The sequence below is a fragment of the Ctenopharyngodon idella genome, chromosome 15 (genome assembly GCF_019924925.1).
Source record: "Ctenopharyngodon idella isolate HZGC_01 chromosome 15, HZGC01, whole genome shotgun sequence".
Taxonomy (NCBI): domain Eukaryota; kingdom Metazoa; phylum Chordata; class Actinopteri; order Cypriniformes; family Xenocyprididae; genus Ctenopharyngodon; species Ctenopharyngodon idella.
In genome coordinates, this window is record NC_067234.1 from 5283411 (window position 1) to 5294725 (window position 11315).

The 11315-nt window shown below is 38.7% G+C and overlaps 1 protein-coding gene, 4 non-coding genes and 1 pseudogene across 7 annotated transcripts in view; 4 read left to right on the forward strand and 2 right to left on the reverse strand.

Moving 5' to 3' along the window:
• The window catches only part of ngef (neuronal guanine nucleotide exchange factor), a 31934-nt gene extending 29483 nt beyond the window's left edge, over positions 1–2451 (forward strand). For all 3 annotated transcript variants that reach the window (XM_051862013.1, XM_051862015.1, XM_051862014.1), the window contains one exon: positions 207–2451. In XM_051862013.1, coding sequence (XP_051717973.1) covers positions 207–424 — 218 coding nt within the window. In that variant the 3' untranslated portion in view covers positions 425–2451. The remainder of the gene's footprint in view (positions 1–206) is intronic.
• Positions 2452–3944: 1493 nt separating this feature from the next.
• Positions 3945–4018, forward strand: trnai-aau (transfer RNA isoleucine (anticodon AAU)). Its single transcript has one exon. It is a non-coding gene; the product is annotated as a tRNA-Ile (tRNA).
• A 346-nt stretch (positions 4019–4364) lies between these two features.
• On the reverse strand, positions 4365–4436 carry trnap-ugg (transfer RNA proline (anticodon UGG)). Its single transcript has one exon. It is a non-coding gene; the product is annotated as a tRNA-Pro (tRNA).
• A 308-nt stretch (positions 4437–4744) lies between these two features.
• trnaw-cca (transfer RNA tryptophan (anticodon CCA)) lies at positions 4745–4816 on the forward strand. Its single transcript has one exon. It is a non-coding gene; the product is annotated as a tRNA-Trp (tRNA).
• Positions 4817–5084: 268 nt separating this feature from the next.
• Positions 5085–5156, reverse strand: trnap-agg (transfer RNA proline (anticodon AGG)). The gene has a single exon. It is a non-coding gene; the product is annotated as a tRNA-Pro (tRNA).
• A 4034-nt stretch (positions 5157–9190) lies between these two features.
• On the forward strand, positions 9191–11315 carry LOC127495294 (histidine decarboxylase-like; annotated as a pseudogene).

Genomic DNA, 11315 nt, shown 5'->3' on the forward strand with positions numbered 1-11315 from the left:
AAAGACTTGCAATAAGCCACGCAGCTTCATCTGTCTTTGATGTCTTTGGCAAGACTGGGTCTGCGTCTTTCAAGTCTGCATCATCTGCTGTCAGTTGCATGAATTGTCTCTCGCTATGTTACTTCCTGTTCTTTTTACTATTTTTGTGGCATGTTCTTCCTGTTTTTCATCATAACCTTGATTGCATATTCATCTCTCTCCCTCAGGGTGGATGTTTGGTGAAAGGTTGCATGATGGCGAAAGAGGTTGGTTCCCCATCCGTGTGGTAGAGAGGATCATGAACGCAGAAATTCGGGCTCAGAACCTCAAAGAGTGTCAGCGGATCCAGCAGGCTCAGGAAGGAGCACAGGGGGCCAGAGCCGCCTCCAGGGGGCGCCGCCCTGCTAAAAGTCCCCAGTACACTCCCACCTGGACTGACCTGTAGATAAGGAGCTAGAAATGACATTACATAACCGCCACCATTCGTTCTCCTAATTTCTGACCCGGTGACCCGGAAGCGACGTCATCTAGATGTACGGTGGACTGATAGTCATTCTGTGTCCAGTGTTTTATTGAATACGTGTCCGGTGTCACGTTGAGGACTCGACAGAGTCGTGGAACAGCTCTTGCACTATAAGCACTTGTGTTTTTGAATCGCTGCTTCCATACAGTCCTAACACGCTGTTAGCATGAAGGATTTCAACTTCCGCAATCACAAACGGGGACCACTTTTCTGACGGTGAAAGAAAAAACAAATGCTACATCAGGACTTTCGTAAAGTCATAATGCTTCTCTCGAAAAGGAATGTATTAATGTGCATGGTCACACCTTTACTGACAATACAGGTTTGTGTTTTTAACTAACCTCTGAGGACAAAGAGGATGTACTGTACCGTGTGGAGCTCATTCTCCTCTCATCCACTTGAAGAACAAAATGAAAAAAAAAGAGAAAATGAAAAAAGTTAATCAGCTGCACATATCTGGAGTTTTAAATGCAATTTTTTTCATGTCCTTAAACGTGAAACATGGAAGTAAAAAATGCAGATGAAGAACACTGAGGCGTTTTTTGCACATGCTGCATGAAAGTGTGTGTATAACACACACACACACAAACACACACACACACACACACACACACACACACAAACACACACACACACACACATTAAACAATGTTTTTCCTACACAAACACACTACATACACTAGAGAAATCTCGTTAAACCAGTCTAACACCATGTCCTAACCAGATGCGACACGGGAACTTTCCAATGACAAGCCATTTGTTCGCACTGAAAGCGAAAATGCTTAGTGACGTCACGTGACACAGTGATGTTTAATATCAACCAATCACCTTTTTGATAGACATTACTTAATATGTCATTATTAGAAGTCTCATTATACATAAAAAAGGATTGCCTTTTTGTTTACTCTTGAATGCACAACCCATTAAAAAATATATATATATAATTATATAATTATATGTAATTTTATTTTTGAAAGTCTGTTATTGGAATGTAATCTTGACATATATTTTTTGAGATTTCGATTTTTGGTCCACAATCATCTGAAATCGCATACTTCCTTACTATATGGTATGTATGTCACAAAAGAAGTATGTCCGAATTCACAGGACTCATAAAAGAGTAGGCAAAAAGTACCAGGATGACCTACTACTTCCGGCAAAATTCTGAAGTGTGCATACAATGGACACTTTACTATCCCATGAGGCCACGGGAGAATGAATGAAGGTGAAGCGACGCAACTGACGCTTTTAGGTCACATGATAATGACAGCATGGTGAATGTAGTACATCTGGATCACATTCATACTACGCACACTCATACTATCTAGAACATACTCTTTTAGCGGTCACAAAGTAATTACTTTTTCAAAATAAGTACCTGCTCAAAAGAATATGCAATTTTTAAATCTGCCCTTATGAAAATAATATAAATATAGCAAGTATGAGATGCAATTTTATAGCTGTCTGGAAGACCTAACAAGATGGCTGCCAAGTGAACTGACTTTCCTTAAAGGGATAGTTCACCCAAAAATAAAATTTCCCATCTTCATGTTGTTCCAAACCTACAAAATTTTCTTTTGTGAACCACATTTTAGGCACTATTTTTATTTGTAGCATGACAGTTGTTTAGCTAGTTATCACAAAAACATCCATTTACATAGAATAGATGTTTTTGTCACTTTATAACGTCGCATCTGGTTTGGACACAGTTTAACAATCTTTTCCAAGAGAGAATGTAACTTCCATGAGAGATGAATCTTGCTGCTCTGGAGTAGGTGTTTTTATAGTTGTGTGCATGTTCTTATGAAAACATGTGGTAAAGAGTTATTGCCAAATAATTGTCCCATTTCATTTTGTAAAAAGATAATTTATTGTTAATGAAAATACATCTTGAATGTTGAGACCTTGTCACCCCTGTCTCATCTCATCTAATAAATGACAAACACCCACTTTGTGTCTTTCTTGGATGTTTTTTTTTTTCTTTCTAGTTCTGTAAAACATCTTGATATTCAGTATGTAAAGTAAGACCTGATTTTATCCATCAGGAATTCTTTGAATGATGAAAAGTGTCTCTGTGAGACTGAATGTTTGAGAAAAGGGCTTTGTGATGGCAGCCAAAAAGGTATAAGTTGTTTCAGAGACGTTAAGCTAGTATACAAGTTAGAATATTCTGGTAAAGAATTATGAATAAAGTTTTTTAATGTAATGTGCACTGATGAATCGTTTAAAATATGACCAGGAACGTATTCATGTTGATTTTAATAGCAGATTACAAAATGATCACTAGTCTTAGTAGTTTCACCCAACAAGCTGTTTCCTGAAGCAGGCTTTGCAGAAAGCACCAGCTGCAGAACCAACAGCACCACTTCCTCTTTTCCAGCTCTTCACAGACATCTTTTACTCTGAAAAACATAGTCAGATCTTATATATTATCCATTAAGAATTTAGGATGGAGTGGTCTTGAAACGTAAGCATCAGTCTGAGACCAGGTGAAAATACAGAACTAATTCACTTACAGTGTATTGGAATCCCTGGAATTCCATAAATTTGTTGAACTGTATAGAAATTAATATTTTATAGAGCTATTAGTATAATCGCATTAGTAAAATCCACTTTGGTAAGTCCAGATAAGCAGAGAAGCTTATTTACACAATTATTTAAGATAGGCAATAGAGATATGATTGATTTCTGAATACAGAAGCTGAAGCAATTGCCACAGCTAGTAAAAACATGCTGGGTGACATTACAATAACTCATCACTGTATGATGCTAGATATAATCAGGAATTTTGAATATTGTTAGATGGAGATAAAGTTTTAGAAATGTTTTAGCGTGATTTAGATTAGGAGAAAAATCAATGGCATGATCTTTTATTATACTCTGTATAAATTACAAAAAAAGTTAAAATTACAGATACAGAGTTACACTTAAAAAAGCTTAGAAACCCAACATAAGCTACAATCCCTTTCAAAGAATATCTAAAAGTCAGTTCAAAACAATAAAAGCTCCTCAGTTCACTTGAGATGCTCTACTGACATTTAGCGGTGAGGAAATGTAAATGCAGCTGTGAGTTTTGTGCAATCAGTGGCTAAACAAATGAATTCATCACGAGACGTGAAACAGTCTTATATAGAAACTCAAGCATAATGAAGAAACGGCTCAGTTTAAATATAGAAAATGGTTCCTATTTAGTAATAGCGGTTTCTAACATGGTCTGGTTGCTGCAGAATTTATTTATCCATCCTTTTGAAGAGAAAGTTTTAGCATGCCCTTTTGTTGATTTATTTGTTACCAGATATATACATACGATCTAACCTGCACTGCATTTTAAATTATGTAGACCATGACACGATAGTAAAATAGATGAGTATAACATATGAGCAGAACTGTGTTTGCAGTTGCCTTTTTTAGAGGAATTAGTGATAGATGAAGTGATATGTGTGGCCGGTTAGCTCAGTTGGTTAGAGCGTGGTGCTAATAACGCCAAGGTCGCGGGTTCGATCCCCGTACGGGCCATGTGCTGTTTTGATTAGGACTTCGTAAATATTGTGAATTGCCACTTGTTGTAAATAATTACATGTTAAAATGCTTGTTATAGACCTTAAGGATTAATGTTCAACCACATACACTCTGAAAGATATGACAACGTCATGTAAACAACAAACACTTTTTCATGAATTCCCATGGTCGACAAGCCCGAATACTTGTCTGCAAATCCCTGATCATGCATCATGCAAGCATCTTTGGTATTGACATGTTTGTTCTATATACTGTGGTTCTACAAGAAACGGGTTGTTGTGGTGGATACATATTTACCTAAATAATTCTTCGCATATTTTCGATTTAAAAATAAGAAAAGTAAGGGCTCGTCCGGGATTTGAACCCGGGACCTCTCGCACCCAAAGCGAGAATCATACCCCTAGACCAACGAGCCATACAAATCCGTTCACTGCCTGAAGTATTTCAAAGCTGGAATGCAGGTGATGTAAAAAAAAAAAATATTTTTTATACACGAGGTATAAAAAGTATATTAAAGTATACACAAGGGCATTACATACTAAATAACAGTTATCCGAAAATAATGTCAATTTAAAAGTCCTCTTACATAAATATTTGCCAAACTTGGTCACACAAATCTGCGGTTTAGATTACTATGTAAATTGTTAGTTTCACATCTGAACGTCGTTTGCCTGCATTTGCATTTACATTTTACATTACATTTTAAATCCAAGTATGCTGTCAGACCTCGTGGCGCAACGGTAGCGCGTCTGACTCCAGATCAGAAGGTTGCGTGTTCAAATCACGTCGGGGTCATATGTTTTGGGTTTATTTTCCAACGTGTATTATTACTATCAACATATTAGCATTTTGGCGGGGTACAATCCGTTACGTGCAATCGACAGCAGTTCCGTTCAGTTCAGTAAACGCTACCACTGTACACACAACATTCAAGGGTATTTCGATTGTGTTCGGTAGATTTTATATCAATTATACTCGACATTACAATGTATTAAATAAATAAAGTTACAGAACGTTACTTCTTTAAACAATTCATTATTTTGTAAGTTGTGAAAAGGACGAAGGGCTCGTCCGGGATTTGAACCCGGGACCTCTCGCACCCTAAGCGAGAATCATACCCCTAGACCAACGAGCCAGACAAACCTGTACGCGTTTGTTCACATAATCATTCTGCCAATCTTGTCCTTTTAACTTTTCTACCAGGTCAATGAGTACAGACAAAGGCAGGACAGGGACACATTAGAACACAGGAGACTAAGTTCTAGTACAACATCAGCAGAGTTTATTGAAAAGTCTTTTAGTTGTGTCTTTCCCAGTGCTCAGTCTAACTTACTCCAAAGAGTATAGAACCCAAGAGGCGACACTCTGAAACTTTTTGGGCAACATCCACTAGATGGCGCTCCGATAGCGCGGCCGCCATTATGGGGTGAAAATACTAACTGGACCATAGACTCCTTCACATCTTACGCACCCAAAATCGGCCAATTTTACTGCCAAATCAGAAGCGCAAAAGAAATTTTTTCAAATGAAATCATCAGTAAATTTTATGGCACCTACAGTAAATGTTGTATTGTCTTATATATGTTTTATTTTACCAGTTGTGGAATCCAACCATTCATCCATCTGAGGTAACGTAGTTAGCCTATTTTATTGAGTATTTCCATTTTATGCAACTTCACACATTTATTAATAGTAAATTAATTAATAAATTTAAGATCATCATATTTGCAGCGAACAATATTTCAGACCTAGTGGAGTAATAGTAATAATAGTACTATCACCAGAGCTGGACAGTAACGAAGTACATTTACTTGAGTACTGTACTTAAGTACACTTTTTGAGTTATCTGTACTGTATTATTTTTTCTGGAAACTTGTTACTTTAACTTCACTACATTTGAAAGACAAATATTGTACTTTTTACTCCTCTACATTTCTGTCAATGTCCTTGAGTAGAAAGTAGTTACGTTAGTCAGGAGATGATTTTTCTTCTTCTCTAAAACATGATTTTTTTGCAGGCGACAGACAGCCTATCAGTAATCACTCTCGTGGTTTCACATGTCGATTTCCCATCAATTTTTTTGAAGACATCAATTGGTGGCAAAATGGACGAAGAACTATCCTCGGCGCAGTGCACGCATCCATGGCCACACTTAGACAGTATGTTCCAGTTTTTAGAAAAGAGTAAAGATTCTTTTCATTTGAAATGTTTGCTTTGTTTACCGAAAACAAACCACATCACAGCCTACAAAAACTAAAAGGAGAGTAGCTGATATTGATATATGTGCACTACCATTCAAAAGTTTTTTAACACGGTTTCCATATCAACATTGATAATAATATGAAATGTTACTTGAGCAGCAAATCAGCATACTAGAATGATTTCTGAAGGATCATGTGACTCTGAAGACTGGAGTAATGCTGAAAATTAAGCTTTTCCATCATAGGAATAAATTATATTTTAAAATATATTAAAAATAGAAAAGTTATTTCAAATTGAAACCATATTTCACAATATTACTGTTTTTACTGTATTTTTGATCAAATAAATGCAGCCTTGGAAAAAAAAAAAAAATCTTGCCAGAACTTAAGAATGGTAGTGTATACTTTAAAATATTTGACATTTTTTATCACAAACATCAGTTTATATTTATTTATTATTTTTTATTAATAATATTTATTAAAATTATTTTATGAATAAAAAACTGACTTATGCTTTGCTTTTTGGCCTTATATTGTGTTTTAACTAAATGCAAATGCATTCTTCAAGGAGTTTTTGCCCTATGAAGAATACAGTATAGACATTTGTGTGTGTAAAAATCTCTTTCAGATGGCTACAGGGTGGTATTCCTGCGGAAGAGCCCTCTCATCCTGGTGGACGTCTTTCGTACGAGCTGCTCTGACTGGGAATTGACACGAGAGCTTCATTATGTCTACTACCAGATCGTTAGCCTGCTCACTCTCACTCAGCTGAACCACGTCTTCCAGCACCGGCAGAGCTACGACCTGCGGTGCCTGCTGGCCGGCTCAGAGCACCTCACCAACAGCCTGCTGCGGCTCCTGGACCAAGATCTGGGCCTGCTGCTGAGCACTGTGATGTGCCTGCCTTTGGCCAGCTCGGCCCGTGACGTGGTCTCCTCCAGCTTGCAGGCTGCTAAAGTCAAGAATCTGGTATTCTCCATCCTGCTAGCAGGAAACAGGCTGGTGACGCTGGTGCGCAAAAAGGACCAGTTCCTGCACCACATGGACCTGCACTTGCTCTTCAACTTGGTCGTTTCTTCGTCCTCCTTCCGTGAAGGCGAGGGGTGGACGCCCATATGTCTGCATCTGTATATATAAAAGTGCACAATACTTGATACCACGGTAAAAATATACAAAAATACAAATAAAACGATGCTATATATTTTTTTCCAGGTAGGTAGTAAGTAAAAATACCACAGAAATTGAATAATCAACTATAAAATAACTCTGCATAGTCATAACTGTATGAATTAAATATAGATGAATCCTTATTAAAGCTTTTCTTTTGTTGTTTGATTATCATTTATAATACAGACAGCCAATAGTAGACAATAGCTTGTTTTAAAGGCTGCTGTCACTAAGACCTAATGGACGGAGACAATATGCTGTTAAACATGCTGTTCACATTTACATAACCAACGCGAATATACGCCAGGACGGGCATTTTGACATAACTGTGTGTGTATTTGAACGTTTATGTGTAATAAACCGCGAAACTCTGACACTCCCGAGAGGCGGCTATGTGTGTGCGCTTTGTTTGAGAGCGCACTGACTGAAGACCGTCTCTCAGAGAACACGCGAGTAGTTTTTTTCTCCCTAGGACATAGTTTACATTTTACCGTAATGTTCTTGCCTACCTGTGTCAAAAAGTGAAGTAATTGGAATATTTAAATTCTGCAAAACAGCCACTCGCTTCTGCCGACATCTTCAGACAGCAACTACGCAGCCAACTGGTGCGAAGTTACGAACTCACCCGCAACTGCACTACAGCTAACGATTTTAAAGAGGCAGCGTTCACTTTTACCTTTAGACGACAAATTTAGATTTTAAATTCAATATTGATTTAAACAGAACTGTTGAACTAATTTACAGTATGTAACGCAAGTACATTATAAGTAACTGTAATTAAATTACCTAAAAATGAACAGTAATCCCTTACTTTACCTTTTCAGTGGATAAGTAATTTAATTACAGTAATGCGTTACTTAGTAACGCGTTACACCCAACACTGACCGGGATATATATATATATATATATATATATATATATATGCATATATATATATATATATATATATATATATATATATATATATATATATATATATATATATATATATATATATATATGCATATATAGTTCCTTCAGAAGGTGGTAGGCTTAAATTCGCACACTGCATGAATGAATCGATAACACTTAAAGTGAACCAGAAAAGGAACCAGCCAAAAGTGACCTCAGTCCTTTTGGTGTTCACAATCTAGTGGACTCAAAAGAGAACCCAGTTCTTTTTTTTGGTCATCTTCAGCATTGAAGTGATCTCAGACCCTTTCTTGTTCACACCACAACTTCATAAGAACTCAGACCCCGGCTTTCTGTGTTTTCAGTAACACTGCTGCATCTTTCCAATTGTTAAAATAAAAAAATACAGAAAAAATAAGCAGTGGATAACTGGTTAGAAGTTTAACACATCACATGATGGGCTCAATTTGCAAGACCCTTATTCCTCATCTGGGATCATGTAGAGCTCTTTGAAGCTGCACTGAAACTGACATTTGGACCTTCAACCCATTGAACCCCAGTGAAGTCCACTATATGGAGAAAAATCCTGGAATGTTTTCCTCAAAAACCTTCATTTCTTTTCCACTGAAGAAAGAAAGACATGAACATCTTGGATGACATGAGAGTGAGTAAATTATCAGGAAATTTGAATTCTGAAGTGAACAAATCTTGTAATATGACCAGATTCTGAAATGGAATCCGGCCACATTTACTAGTTTAGTGGTCAAAATATCATCGAAATCTCACTTTTTATTATCTATGAAATAAAAAACAGGGACATATATATATATATATATATATATATATATTTTTTTTTAAATTCTGGGTTCCATATACGGTTATTATACGTGGTGTAATTAAGTGTGTGTTTGCTGTGTTTAGAGTACGGTCAGTGAATGTACGCTGGTCGCTCTGCTCGTCGCCAGGAAGGACCGAATCCTGCAGATGAAGAGTGAATTCACACACGCCGACACCTACGAATTTGTGCTGAACTCCAGACTCATCGCATACGCCTCCGTTCAGGTACAGCAGTCTGACCAACCGTCCTGTCACATGATCAACCTTTGTATGATGATGATGATGATTTATCATCTGCTCTGTATAACAGACTGACGGTTCATCATGAGTATGTGTGTTCAGGCTCACTCATCAGTGGAAAAGGCCGGTTTGATCTCTCTGGTGAAGATCAGGTTTCTAGAGACGGACGAGGCGTTTTCTCTGCGTGGAGAAACTCTTCAGCGCGCCATCGACGAGGACCGGAGGAGAGGCTTCATTCCCGTGATGGTGACACAACTGAAACCAATCAGCCGTTTAATGCTTCACTGTGCTGAAGTGACTGAGTGTGTGTTTGATGTGTCCTGCAGTTGTGTGCAACGCTCGGATCCACCGGTGTGTGTTCGTTTGACCGTCTGGATGAACTCGGCCCCGTGTGTAAGTGACCCGTAGATATAGGCCTATATAAACATGTTTAAATGCTTCTAGATGCTCCTAAATGCTCTGCAGCACATGGTGTGTGTTAGTGAAGGTGTTTGGGTGTGTTGATCTCAGGTGAGCGAGGGTCTCTGGCTGCACGTGGACGCGGCGTGCTCTGCTCTGTCCTGAACTGCGCTATTTTCTCAACGGAATCGAGTTTGCCGATTCATTCGTCTTCAGCCCGTCAAAGTGGATGGTCCATTTTGACTGTACAGCATTTTGGCGAGAGACACGTTTGTCTTGTTGTTTCCTTTTTTGGAAATTATAGACTGCATGGAGGAATTTACACCTAATTTACACATGAAAGAGTCTTTTCTGCTCACCAAGGCTACATTTATTTGATCAAAAAATACAGTAAAAATTGTGAAATATTATTCCAATGTAAAACAGCTGTTTTCTATGTGAATATATAGTAAAGTGTAATTTATTCCTGTGATCAAAGCTGAATTTTCAGCATCATTACTCCAGTCTTCAGTGTCACATGATCCTTCAGAAATCATTCTAATATGATGATTTGTTGCTCAAGAAACATTTATGATTATTATCAATGTTGAAAACAGTTCATATTTTTGTGGAAAACATCATACATTTTATTTTTCAGGATTCTTTGATGAATGGAAAGTTCAAAAGTACAGCATTTATTTGAAATAGAATCTTTTGTAACATTATAAATGTCAATTTTGATCAATTTAATGCATCCTTGATGAATTAATTTCTTTCGAGCTTTAATGAATGTCAAGAGGTGTGGTGAAGAACAAGATGAAGCTTCAGCAGACGTTCACCGTCAACCCGCTGTACCTGAGACACGGTAACTCCGACGTCATTTTGCTTCTCCAGTAAATGTGTCCTGATTTAGGAATGTTTAGATATTTGTGCAGGAAAACACGACAGAAACACTGAGGAAGAACATGACTTATTTAACAGAACATTATCTGTTATCTGGGATTACTGTGGTCACATGAGCACGTTTCTTCTGTTCGCAGGCTGGAAACGGAGCGACGCAAGAGTTACTGAGGAAACTGACTAAATCCGGCCACATGTTTCTGATTCCAGCCGCCATTGGGAACAAACTCATCATCCGCTCCGCCGTGATGTCGCAGTTCACCAGCGCGCAGGACATCGAGAGGGACTGGAGCCTCATCCAGCAGGCCTCCCGCGAGGTGCTGCAGGCCTGTGCTCTCTCCCGCCAGCCCAGCCTGATCTCTGACCCAGACAGCTGCGAGGAGGACCAGGAGGAGGCGCCGCTGACCATCCACTCGGAGCTGAGCCGGATGCGTCTGGAGCCCATGATAGACGGGCGTCTGGGCGCCAGAGATGGGCCATCCGCTCCATGAGCTGCAGTGCCGAGCTGCGGCCCGCCAGACCCGAGCACTCGCACCCGCTGGAGCAGATCCCAGAGCAGCCGGCACATCCGAGAGCACAGAAGTGTCTGCTGAAGTTCCAAGAGAGGGCTGGTCACCAGCCGCGCCAGCTGCTTAAACTGCCTCCCTCTCGCAGAGACTAGCCCACTACACTCCGAATAA